This window comes from Pimephales promelas, chromosome 15 (genome assembly GCF_988280905.1).
Source record: "Pimephales promelas chromosome 15, fPimPro1.hap1.1, whole genome shotgun sequence".
Taxonomy (NCBI): Eukaryota; Metazoa; Chordata; class Actinopteri; order Cypriniformes; family Leuciscidae; genus Pimephales; species Pimephales promelas.
Genome location: NC_142783.1, coordinates 22,810,353 through 22,823,211, shown reverse-complemented (window position 1 = coordinate 22,823,211; position 12,859 = coordinate 22,810,353). Strand labels below are relative to the sequence as shown.

General features: G+C 36.6%; 1 protein-coding gene across 2 annotated transcripts in view; it reads right to left on the bottom strand.

Annotated features, from left to right (window-relative positions):
• The window catches only part of grid1a (glutamate receptor, ionotropic, delta 1a), a 244,597-nt gene that overhangs the window by 41,857 nt on the left and 189,881 nt on the right, over positions 1-12,859 (bottom strand). For both annotated transcript variants that reach the window (XM_089120381.1, XM_039693055.2), the window contains exon 5: positions 3,633-3,686. In XM_089120381.1, the coding sequence (XP_088976507.1) occupies positions 3,633-3,686 (54 nt within the window). The remainder of the gene's footprint in view (positions 1-3,632; positions 3,687-12,859) is intronic.

The window sequence follows — 12,859 nt, the reverse complement described above, 5'->3', positions numbered from 1 at the left end:
GTGACTTCTTTCATTTGTTTATTAAAGCAAGCTGAAAATAGGATTGGAGATGCATATTAAAAACAAATAAATAAAACAATAAATAAAACAGGTACAATAAAAGAGTGGTCAATGATTTATGTACGTTTACATTTCCTTTTTAGTTACTATACAAGTGTGCATACTGCACTTTAACTTGGTGGTAAAAAATATTATTGTTATCAGTGAGGTCTAGAATAATTAACAGAAAAGTGCACTCATAGTAAGGAAATTAACTTTAAAAAACAAATACAGATCTACAAATAATATCAATGTAAAATAACAATCTTGTGCATACTTTCACAGATTAAAGTGGAGCATGACACTGCCCCACTAAGTGAGCAGCTCCTATGATTTAATGTCTCATAAAGTTTAGCCAGTCTGATTCAATGATTCAAGGACATATACTGTACAGAGAGAGAGAGAGAGAGAGAGAGAGAGAGAGAGAGAGAGAGAGAGAGATAATAACTAAGATAGACCCTAATAACTACCGTGGCATCTCTGTCAGCAGCTGTCTAGGCAAATTATTCTGCAGCATTCTCAATAAAAGAATGCTAGATTTCATTGAGGAACACTCCATCTTAAGTAAAAGCCAGATTGGTTTCCTCCCAAAACACCGCACCACTGATCATATATATACCTTACACACATTAATTAATAAACATGTACACCAAACTAAAAATGGTAAAATATTCTCTTGTTTCATTGATTTCAGAAAAGCTTTTGATTCTATTTGGCATGAAGGTCTCTTTTACAGACTTCTAAAATGTGGTATAGGAGGCAAAATGTATGATCTAGTTAAATCTATGTATTTAGAAAATATGTGCGCTATTAAAATTGGCAACAAACAAACTGATTTCTTCACCCAAAGAAGAGGTGTTCGGCAGGGTTGCAATTTAAGTCCAACATTATTTAATATATACATCAATGAGCTTGCTGTTGAGTTAGATCAATGTGCTGCTCCTGGCCTCACCCTTCTAGATCGAGAGGTGAAGTCCCTATTTTATGCTGACGATCTCGTTCTACTGTCTCCTACTAAACAAGGATTACAGCAACAGCTAGACATCGTAGAAAAGTACTGTCAGAACTGGGCTCTGGCTGTAAATATGAAGAAAACTAATATCATGATCTTCCAAAAACGCCCAAGATGTCAGGAGAACAAACATCAATTCACCATCAATAATGATGTCATTGAACACAGCATGAGCTATACCTACCTTGGTATAACCATATCAGCATCAGGGAGTTTCAACATGGCAGTGAATGAACTAAAAGAAAAAGCTCGAAGAGCTATACATGCAATTAAGAGAAAATTCTATAACTTCCAAATTCCAATTAAAATCTGGCTTAAAATATTTGACAGTGTCATCCAGCCCATTGCGCTATATGGTAGTGAAATATGGGGTCCACTCAGTCATCAGAGCTATACCCGTTGGGACAAACACCCAACAGAATCTCTTCATGCAGAATTTTGCAGATACATTCTACACGTACACAGAAACACACCAACAAATGCATGCAGAGCAGAATTAGGCAGATACCCCCTGATAATTAACATCCAAAAGAGAACACTCAACTTTTTTAACCACCTGAAATCCAGCCCCCAAAACACACTTCACTCCAAGGCCCTCCGAACCCAGGAGCTGAGCCCAGAAAAGAGTCCCCTATGTCAACTGGTACTAAGACAAACTGCCCCACATCAGAGACAGTCTGAGCAGCCTCAGAACAACACTGCCGTCCAAACACCAATCAGAGTCAAGCAAATCATAGCACAATGCAAAGAAACCTATCTGGAACATTGGAAAGAAGAAACTAAAAGCCAAAGTAGACTAGAATGTTATCTGACCCTAAAAAGAGAATATAAATTAGCAGAATATCTCTCTACTGTCAGAGATAGAAAGCAGAGACAGATCCTAACCAGGTACAGGCTCAGTGATCACAAACTGGCAATTGAAACAGGAAGACACAAAAAATTGTGGCAACCAAAAGAAAACAGAACGTGTGATCACTGTTTGACAGGTGAGGTTGAGACGGAGATGCACTTTCTCCTAAAATGTGAAGCGTTCAAAGACACAAGGGACCTTTACTTTAACAAATTTAACTATATAATCCCAAATTTCATAGACCTGGATGACATTTCTAAGTTAAACTTTCTCCTGGGAGAAGGAGACAAAACTTATCTTGCTGCCCAACATATTCAAACATGCCACAACCTGAGGGGCAGTGAATGAGTGATCGACACACACACACACACACACACACACACAGATATATCCAAATATTGTGTTAAGTGTACTGTTTATGTATGTATATGTGCATGTATGTGTATATATATATATATGTGTGTGTATGTATATGTATATATATGTGTATAGAGTATTTGTTGTATATGCTTTGGCAACATTGTTTGAAAAACTTTCATGCCAATAAAGCCCCTTTGAATTGAATTGAATTGAATTGAGAGAGAGAGAGAGAGAGAGAGAGAGAGAGAGAGAGAGAGAGAGAGAGAGAGATGCCCTACATGGCTTGAAAAAATAATGTGGGAAAACCCCTGAGTTACAGGTTTTCTTTTTTAAGCTATACATTTCACAAGCCATGTTCCTTGGTGACTTTTCTGCATAGGTAAACTTCACCAAAAACGAAACATAATTTGGTCACTCTCATGTCTTTCCAAACCTGTATGTATGACGTAAGTGAATGCTGCAGCACATGATTTTGAAAGCTATGAATGACGACTTTCATACACTGAGGCATCATATGGGTTCAGAAGACTAGAAATATATCATCCTAGTCCCTAGTCATCCTAGATATATAGTAATATATGATTTATACAAAAACTGCTATTTTTTCCCAAATGAGTCGGAATGGGATCAAATGCACATCCATGTTCTTCTGGAAAGAGATGACTCCTACTCCATGTGAATGGCTTTGAAATCATAATTTTGTTTGGCCAGTAGTGTAGATGGATACAGAGAGATAGACAGAGTGCTTTTGGATAAGCTTGTAGAGTGCTGTAGAGAACAAACAAACAAACAAAAAAAAACCTAAAGTATCTTTGTCATATTGTCAGGTACTCCCAGAGAACCAAACTAAAAGCAAAGTTTTCTTTTTCTCTCTCTCTCCCACTCTGTATAAAGACGTTGTCTGATTCTTTTTTCGTTTTATAATGTAGAAATTGATGTTGGTGTCAACACATCAACCAGAATGAGAGTTTTCATGCCATCCGCTGCACTCCGCTTTTATTGGGCTAGCCTCTTCGCGCTCAGCTCTTATTGGCTTATAGGGCCAGACACTCGTGAGGTCTTGCTTCCATCCAGCTCTCAGTCAACAGAGTGAGGGAGAGAGAGGAATAAGGAGAGCAAAACTGTGGCTCTGAGTCGTGCCAGTGCAATAATCCACCGTCAGCTTTGCTCTAGCATGGTGACAGCATATTACATACTGAATGAGAGATGTGCCACATATCAAACACTGGAAGCTGAAATTGGATATGATGACAGCAGACTGAATTTGGGCTGTTTTCTGATTCTGACTGCAAACGGCTTTGTGGTTGATCATGTCTCTTTTAAAAAATAGATAAGAATGAGTTACGAAACTCCTAATGAATATGTGCTTACCTCATTGGCGTACACCCAGTGACTATCTTTGGATGCTAGATTCGTTTCCACTGCCTGCAGACAGAAAACAAAAAGACAAAAGAATGCAGAAAAATTACTAAGATGGAAATAAACAGCTATCTTCTTGGTCTCCATACCAAAACTAGAAGCTCAAGCATGACGCAAAGAGAGCCAAGGACACACGTTTGAAAATGATTTTCAAACATTCAAAGAAACATTGCTATATGTGCTTTATTTCAACTGCTCAGAACACATTCTGTGCACTTCTCATGAACAATCTAAAAAGCAAACTTTACTTTTAATGTTTTGAATCTTTGGGGGAAAGCTGTCAAAAGTTCATATCTCACATATGTGCAGACATGATATTCATAACAATTAATTAATTAAAAATAAACTCAAAAGTAATTATTGCATATTTGAAGTGTCTAATTAATGCAGTGTAAACCACACTCTGCTCTTGATGTCGGTCACAATTCTTTGCTGACAGCAAAATAGAGGACAGAGAGGCATAAAATGGGGTTGATGGAAACGACTTACATCACAAAAACGTAGAAGGGCACAATCTTATAGGGTTAGTTCACCCAAAAATGAAGTTTCTCACCCTAACATCATTCCAAACCTGTAAGACCTCTTCAGAATTCCTCTTCAGAATACAAATGAAGATCTTTTTTGATTATATCTGAAAAATGTCTATCCCTCCATTGACAATCAACGCAACTACCAATTTCAAGGCCCATAAAGGTTGTAAAGACATCATAAAAGTAATCTTTAACCTCAATTTTATGAAGGATAAAGAGTGCTTTGTTTGTGAAAAAATAACATCATTTATCATTTTAATTACAAAACATTCATCTTCAACCTGCGTTTACGAGACATGCGTGTTACGTTGACATGAGAACGGACGTTGTTACATGAACACGCACTGGAAATCTATTAAATAAAGAAATACATTTAAAAAAAAAAAACAGTCACATGAATTACTATAAAGATGTCTTTTATAATTTTCTGGGGCTTGAAAGTGATAGTTGCGTAGCTGTTAATGGAGAGACAGAAAGCTCTCAGATTTCATCAAAAATCTGAAGTCTCATGAGTTTTCATTTTTGAGTAAACAAACCTTTAAAAGCGATAGTTCATCCACAAATGACAATTCTGCCACAATTCTGAAATGCAGTCCTGCATGCATTTCTATATGTGGAACACAAAAGATAACTATAACTATTTCAAAAAAGTTTAGGTTACCATTGACTTTCAATAAAAAAATTAAGTGCTCAGAATATCTTATTTTAAAAGAAAAAAAGTAATACAGGTTTAGAACAAAATGAAGATGAGTAAATCATTTTAATTTTGGAGAAAACTAAACCTTTATGTTACAGTGACAGTGCATGGTACAGAAATACAGTCCTGTGGGTAGAAAGGCAATGCATCCATACCCTGTCAACGAAATGGAATAGCGATTGTTGGAAATCTGGGTGTGAATCTTGACAGTGGACACAGTGGAATATCTCTGTGAGATAGGAACACCTGCAGAGGGACAGTCTGACTTTCATGTTTAGGGAATATATTGGACTAACTGCAGGCAGTAATGAGACGATAAGACCACATTGCAGGAGACTGATCAAAAATGTTCCTTATCAAATATCCTGACCGAGTAAAATATATCTGTATTATACACAAAACAAGATGGTGGGAGTGTATTTATATGCCAGACACAGACAGAAAAAAGTAATTTTCCTGCTCAAGCTGCATTTCTAAGTGCACATCGGATACAGTATTTAAAAAAGAAAAGAAAAAAACAGCAAGGGGCTGGAACTCTGCTTGCATGGACGCTTCAAAACAATGAAGAGTATCAATAAAAAATAATATTTTTATTTTTCAACTTGAAAATATTGATCTTGATTCTTCTACTGAATTGCACAATAGATCTGATCAAAAAGAGCATCCATGTTTGGAATCCTTTTCCAGGAAAAGTGAGTCTACATGGGTTATTCGACTCTTGATTTCAGGAAGATCGCTTTTGATACAGTCTTTCTTCATCTAACCTTCAAAGAACCTTTATGCCTTTTTGTACTGTGACATCTTCTACAGCAATCAAACAGAGAACAGTAGCAGGATGAGGCAAACTAAGTTAGAAAAAGGAGCTTTACACAATGGTTCCAGAGCAGCTTTTGAATAATACATTTAAAGCTTCATTAAGCATGTAAACAAACAAAAATGAAATTAGAGACAGCATCAATCAACTTATAACTGCACTCTAAAAAATGCTGGGTTGATTTAACCCAATTTTGGGTAAAATATGGACAAACCCAGCCATTGGGTTACATTTTTAAATTCAATTTTTTAACCCAATGGCTGGGTATGTCCATATTTTACCCAAAATTGGGTTAAAACAACCCAGCATTTTTTAGAGTGTGATAGTGTACCAAACTATTTTAATGTGTTGATAATAAGAACAAATAATTCTATTATATGACAGACAATTTACTCCACTACAGGGAGAAGTGTTTTGTGAAGCTGTGCTGTAAACTGTATATATATATATATATATATATATATATATATATATATATATATATATATATTTGCTCTTCGTAGATTACTACATTACAGAAAGTGTAAAATGCATTCCACTTTATTAACAGTTAATTTTTTCTTAGACGGAATGTAGACGAACTTCTTTTAGCAAATCAGCTTGGTGTGTATATGATTGCTAAAGGGAATTCACATGTAATATAAAAAAAAAAAACAACAACAGTATAGCTGTTTTTCTTTTATGCCATTTGCATTTCATCAGCTATTACAAATGTGTAGAATTGATCAGTAACTAAATGCACAATAATATGAATATAAGGGCTTGTTAATATTAACAATATTAATCTAGCCCAACATTATTACCAACCTATGACGCTATATGACAAAGCGGCGAAATACTACGCACATGGCACAGGTGTCACGGTATCGTTAAAAGAACACGCTCTGTGATAGGTAGGTTTAGGTGTGGGGTAGGGTAGGGTAGTCCCATATTAAGACTAAAGGATTTATGACGCCTTGGGTTGGCGTGTTATATTAACGATAAAGGGTGCCATGTGAGTAGTATTTCGCAACTAAACTCTCTTGGTCAATTTATGTTGTCAGCAAACTAAAATCAATAGGACTGTATAGTGTTTAAAAGGTCACAAATTTTCTCTTTTTGATGACAGAGAAAGGACTTCCTAACAACAGGAAAGAAGAAAACTGATTCAGGAGTGATCAAGGATTATCTTTAAAAGAGTAATAAATCATGACCTTTCATCTGGCAATATACATTGTGAAATGGGCTCTATGCACGGCGGTATCGTAGAGTCCAATGCAATACCGAGAATTTATATTGAATTTTATACTCCATGGTTATACTAAAGAAACGTTAGTCACAAAAACAGACAAAACAGACGTTGTGTTTATGCTTCTTTTTAAAATTATATTAAATAAACATAACTATATATAAAATTACATCTATGTACGTTTCGTTTCAAAGACGGGAGGACAGTAAATTTTGAAGACTCTGCCATAATCCTGTTTTCCTCGGTTTTCCACCGCTTTAATCTCCACAACCGGAAATGGACGAGCATCCTTGCGTAAAATGCGGAACTTATGCGTGCATATAGCCCATTGTTAGTTGAAAGCAGTTGCATTTCTTTCAGTTCTTGAGCACTGATTGCAGTGTCCCGGCTCCAGCTGTGGTGAATCTTGAATGAGACCAGCTGGAGCACTTTCTGAGCAGCGCTTTTCCGTCCATCATTTCATCACACATGCATCACACTTTTAAGTCCTCTTAAAATGTAAAAAAAAATAAAAATAAATAAATAAATTCTTCCCTCAAATCTGCTGTCTGTAGACGTTGCACAGTTGTTTTCACTCATGTAGGGAAGTGGGGCACAACGTACTTTTTGACTTTCTCAGTTTGTATAAATCTACTTAGGGTTTAGAGTATTTATTTTTTTCCCACATTTATTTCCCACGTCTAGTACAATTATGTGGTTTTGTTTTATTAATACAGTGTATACTCTTTTCTTGATTTACCCCGAAAGGATGGAAGTGAAATGTGACAACATGCCCCATAGGTGGGGTACATTGTAACATGTGAGGGGCACATTGTAACATTACCATATAACAGCTTAAAATGCTATCTGATCTAAATATCAAAATATTTTCGAAATAAAATACAATTATTAACATTTTCATATAAAATAATGGCATTTTTTAAAGCTGCAGTCCGTAGCTTTTTTGGGTTAAAAATAATCCAAAATACATATTTGAGAAAATACACAACCAGCCAGTGTTCAAACTATCTGCTTGCCTTAGCTCGATTCAAAGCGGTAAGCTTGTAATAATGTCGTTAAATGCAGCGGTACTGGTGGATTTCCGTGGGAGATTCGAGCATGTATTGCGTGAGGATGTTGGAGGTGGAGATTTATAGTCTTTTCTCACAGCACTTGATATAATGAAACTTATCAATTTGATGGCGGATCCAGAAAGGTTCAAATGACAATCATCAATGCCAACAGATTCAACCGCTTTAAAATGCAAAAGACTTCATTCGCAACCTGCTCATGCCAAATCAAGGATACATATCGGAAGGACATAGTCACACAATGCTTGTTGATGTTGTTAACCGTAACAATTTGAGAACAAAGTATAATTTGCACGGTTTGCGTGATAAGCGATTTATAGATTTAATCAGCGTGATTTATGGCAATGTCAGATGTTACTTACTTGTTCAGATGACATTTTCCCAGGGTGAAAAATCTTATGTTGGTCATACTTCCTAAAAGAATAATCTGTGATTCCGAATGCCAGCAGAGAATGATGCCAGTATCGACATCGGCGCAGCGACTGACAGCTGCACACTCTCCTCAAACATTGTGTTAATTCAAACTACAACTCACAATTGTAAAGTTGACAATTCCGCGAATGACCGCAATTGTAGATTTCGAACAGAGATGGCGACAAAGAGGAAAAAACTGCGGACTGCAGCTTTTCTAATACACCTTATTCAGAGCAGCGCCATGACAGGTATGAAAGTGAGGCTGTGAGGGATAGACTTACTGTGTTTCCAATGGCATCCGCTGTAAAAAGCTGAATAAAGCTGTTAGATAACTTACAATTTTCCACAGTTTATATTCTCGGGAGTTTTTTGTCAACTGACATTTCTTGGAAAGATATTTTTTCAGTGTTTCATGAGCAGAACAATCCGAAAACACATTAAATAACAGTACAGCCCATTGAAGAGATGCATGACTATCCCTCACAGCCTCGCTTTCATTCTCATTAAAAATCAAAGATGGCGCTGCCGTGAATAAGGCGTATAGGGGCACATTGTAACGCAGTGTTATAACATACCCCACCAGCACAACTGGGGTTTAAACCCTGCTAGTGTCTTCTGCTATTTAGCGAAGTGTTAAATATCTATTGTTAAACAACAGATTAAAATAATTAAATAATTAGATTTGTTTAATTTTTAAATAAACACAAAAAAAAAGAGATGAAAAATGAACTTAAGTAGGAAATTTACTTTTGCTATGGTTAAATAAATGTTCAGTGATATCTTACAAAGATTTCAGAATTTTGGCACAATTTTTTCTCTATATAGAGTTGAAATGGCAACTAGTAAATCCACCACGTTTCGTCATGCTGGCATGTGTGGAATTTTTAAAACAAGTGTATTACAACTAGCCCCGCATTATGTTGTGCCCCGTGCTCCCCTAGTATACAAGCACAGATTTGACTCCAGCATTCCAAGCATGCTACTCTGTACCTGTTTGACTCAATAATATGAAACCGCTGCACAAAGTGATTGATCCCGGCACACCAATGCCTGATGAGGACTGAGCTGAGGTTTGAGCTGTGCATCAAAATGTGGATGTGTGTGGGTGTGTGTGTGTGAGAGAGAATAAAGATCTGTGGTAAAGGAAAAGTAAACATGTTCTTGGTGAATGGAAGCACGTAGAAATATTGCTCTCAGATGGCAATAACAAAACATTTCAAAACACCTCCATAATTCAATTCTCTCTGGCAGATGAAACATAAAGGAATAAATGCATCAGCTGAAGTGGATGTACTCTTTGAAATGAAATCCAGTCTGCTATCTGCAGTGTTTCTCATCACATAACCTACCTGTTTCTTAAAGAAAAACATGTTTCAGTTGCGCACTGATTTCACCTTCGTTGTTTTTCGCTTTGGCTTTAATTTTTTACCACTGCAGCTTGCAAGAAAGTGCAAATATTGTGTGCTGCTAAAAATCTGAACAAACACTAAAAAGGACAAATATAAACCTAAACATGTCAGTTGCACCGGCAATATTTTCCCTCAGCTGTTTCATAATTAAGTTGCAGAAGTTGAGAAATAAACAGCTTGTGAAAAAGAGGCTGTACCCTTGAAAGATGCTCTTCTAAGATTATTTCTCACTTTTCAGACGTACAAAAACAAGCGCAGAAATAAGTCGTCAAGGGAAAACCTTCTGATTTCCAGAGAAGAAAAAAGTCTCATGGTCAATCCGAGGAGGAACATTTCTAATGAAAGTTTGATGTCTAAACTCACCCTGAGGTCAACATCCTTACAGAGGAGAAAGAGGCTCCACTCCACGGGATCGCCATCTACCGACATTTAAGGGGGCCCTAAAAAGGCGGATATTGACGTATGGTCAAAAGACGTCCCAAGACGTCAGTTATATGACTTTTTGGGATGAGACTGTGTTACAAAATCATTTCCCCGAAACTGCCCCATGACTCAACAACATATGTCTTCACAATAATGCCTAGAAAAAATTGCACAACTGAAATCAAATCGATATTAGCTACTCACAAAAAAAAAGGGAATGCTTGCACCGGTCATGTTCACCTCAGAGATGCATGGTAACAAACAAAGCAAAACACTATGGGTGTCAATATTCATTAGGTCTGTCAACAACACTTGAAATAGGAGCCACTTGCTGTGTAGCCTGCTCACACATATACCTCCCTGTGGGTTTGTTTATATATCTACTAGCATTTCATACGCATGACAGCATTCTGACAAAAGCAAAGTTCACTGGCAAACTCCCAATAATCCTTGGAGACAAACACAGAGAAAGTGCAGCAAGGCTGTTCCATTACTGACAGACCAAGTAAATTGCTTTCCATGCTAATAGCCAGACTTTCACTTTTAAATTAAACTAGGCAATAAACAAAACACGAAGATTCTATAAATGTACACAACAGAATTAAAATAAAAACATTGTCTAATTTGCATCTCGTATTAATGACTACAGGGTGTTCCATTGAAGGCAAACATTTGAATAATGTGTTTTTTTATTCCTCGGGGAAGGAAGATTCAATGAAAGTAGGAACCACAAGCGGTTACTATGTGTCATGGCATGAAAAATCACTGGCAGAGAAAACAAATACACCGATATCTGCAGAGAAATGATACGCCACTCGTGCTGAACTGTCAATCGCTGTTTAAGCAGGTGGAGGATGGGAGGACAGATAAGAGAGATGGAAACAACCCCGTTCCATGTTTCCACATGCTGAAATGTGGAAATACATGTAACAACGAAAGACTGCTAAATGGTTTTGATCAAGGGTTTTGAACCGGGCGCAGTCTTAAAGCACTAACTAGGTTATAAACAGTCCATCTGGGCATCCTTCCCTTATACCTTTGGAATCTACACTTATCTATAATTTTGTTCTGTACTATTTTAAGTCTGTCACACACTCTAACTGTCTGAATGATCTCTTCTTCATAAATACACACACACACACACACCCACCACAAGTCTAACAACCCCCCCCCCTCTATGTGCAACAAACAATCAGCTGAAAGCCAATGAGAATTGATTCCCTGACACTTAGATTTGTGGGAGAGCAGGAAGACTTTGATAGTCCAGGATTGAGTTCAGAGTCTTGAATCAAACACCTACTGATTGCTGTCAATCCACAACAGCATAAACAACAGCACAACAGACAGGGATCCACTTTAAATGAGTCATCTATAAACTGTCGACCATTATGAAAAACAACAGGACAACTCATTTTGGGAATCAATTCTCCCCTATGGATGTGCAAAACTACACAATGCGTAGCAGCACAAAAAAAGATTATCGTTTGAAGAATCTTTCTATTGGTTTTGTCCAAAGAATGTCAATGGTGTACAAACAGCACTGAACCTCATTGACTTTAATCATATGGATAATATATATATATATATATATATATATATATATATATAATACAGTCTATGGGCCATTTATATTGTGCAAGAAAAAAAACATGACATTACCCAAAACTAAATAAATAGCATTTATTTATTTAATAGATTTTTTTTATATTTATTTATTTCATAGATTTTTTAATAAATGCTGTTTTTTAACATTCTATTTATTATTAAATCATGTAAAAAAAAAAAAAATCACACAAATATAAAAGGGATAGTTCACCCAAAAAAATTAATTATTAAGCCTATGATTTACTCACGCTGTAGGCATCCTAGGTTTATAAGAATATCTTTTTTCAGACAAATACAATCAGAGTTATAATAAAAAAAGACCTGGCTCTTCCAAGCTTTATAAGCAGTGAATGGCTGTTTCCATCTTGAAGTCCAGAAAAGTGCATCCATCCATCATAAAAGTGCTCCAAACCGTTATGAGGGGTTAATAAAGGCCTTCTGAAGCAAAGCGATGCGTTGTGTAAGAAAAATATCTCTATTTAAAACTTTATCGACTAAAATAACTAGCTTCCGGCAGACGACCGTACGTATCGTTTTACGCCAAAAGTAATGACAAACACGGTTGCCCAGCCCTGTTTGTTTGAACCACGAGAGGCGTCAATTGCCGTCATTACACTGTGCGTCAATTTCAAGCTTACATGAACGCATCGCTTCACTTCAGAAGGCCTTTATTAACCCCCGGAGACGTTTGGAGCACTTTAATCATGAACAGATGCGCTTTGATGGACTTTGAAGAGCCACAACATTTTTTTTAGTATAACTCTGATTGTATTCATCTGAAAGAAAAATGTCTTATACACATAGGATGACTTCAGGGTGAGTAAATCATGGACTAATTTACATTTTTGGGTGAACTATCCCTTTAAGGTACTCACATTCACAATGTTGGTACTCACACTCACATTCAGCTCTGTCTAATTCTAAGCTGGACCTTGTTAAATTAAATAACCTGTTGCTATGGTAACTCTGATCTAGGCTTGTCTCCCAGA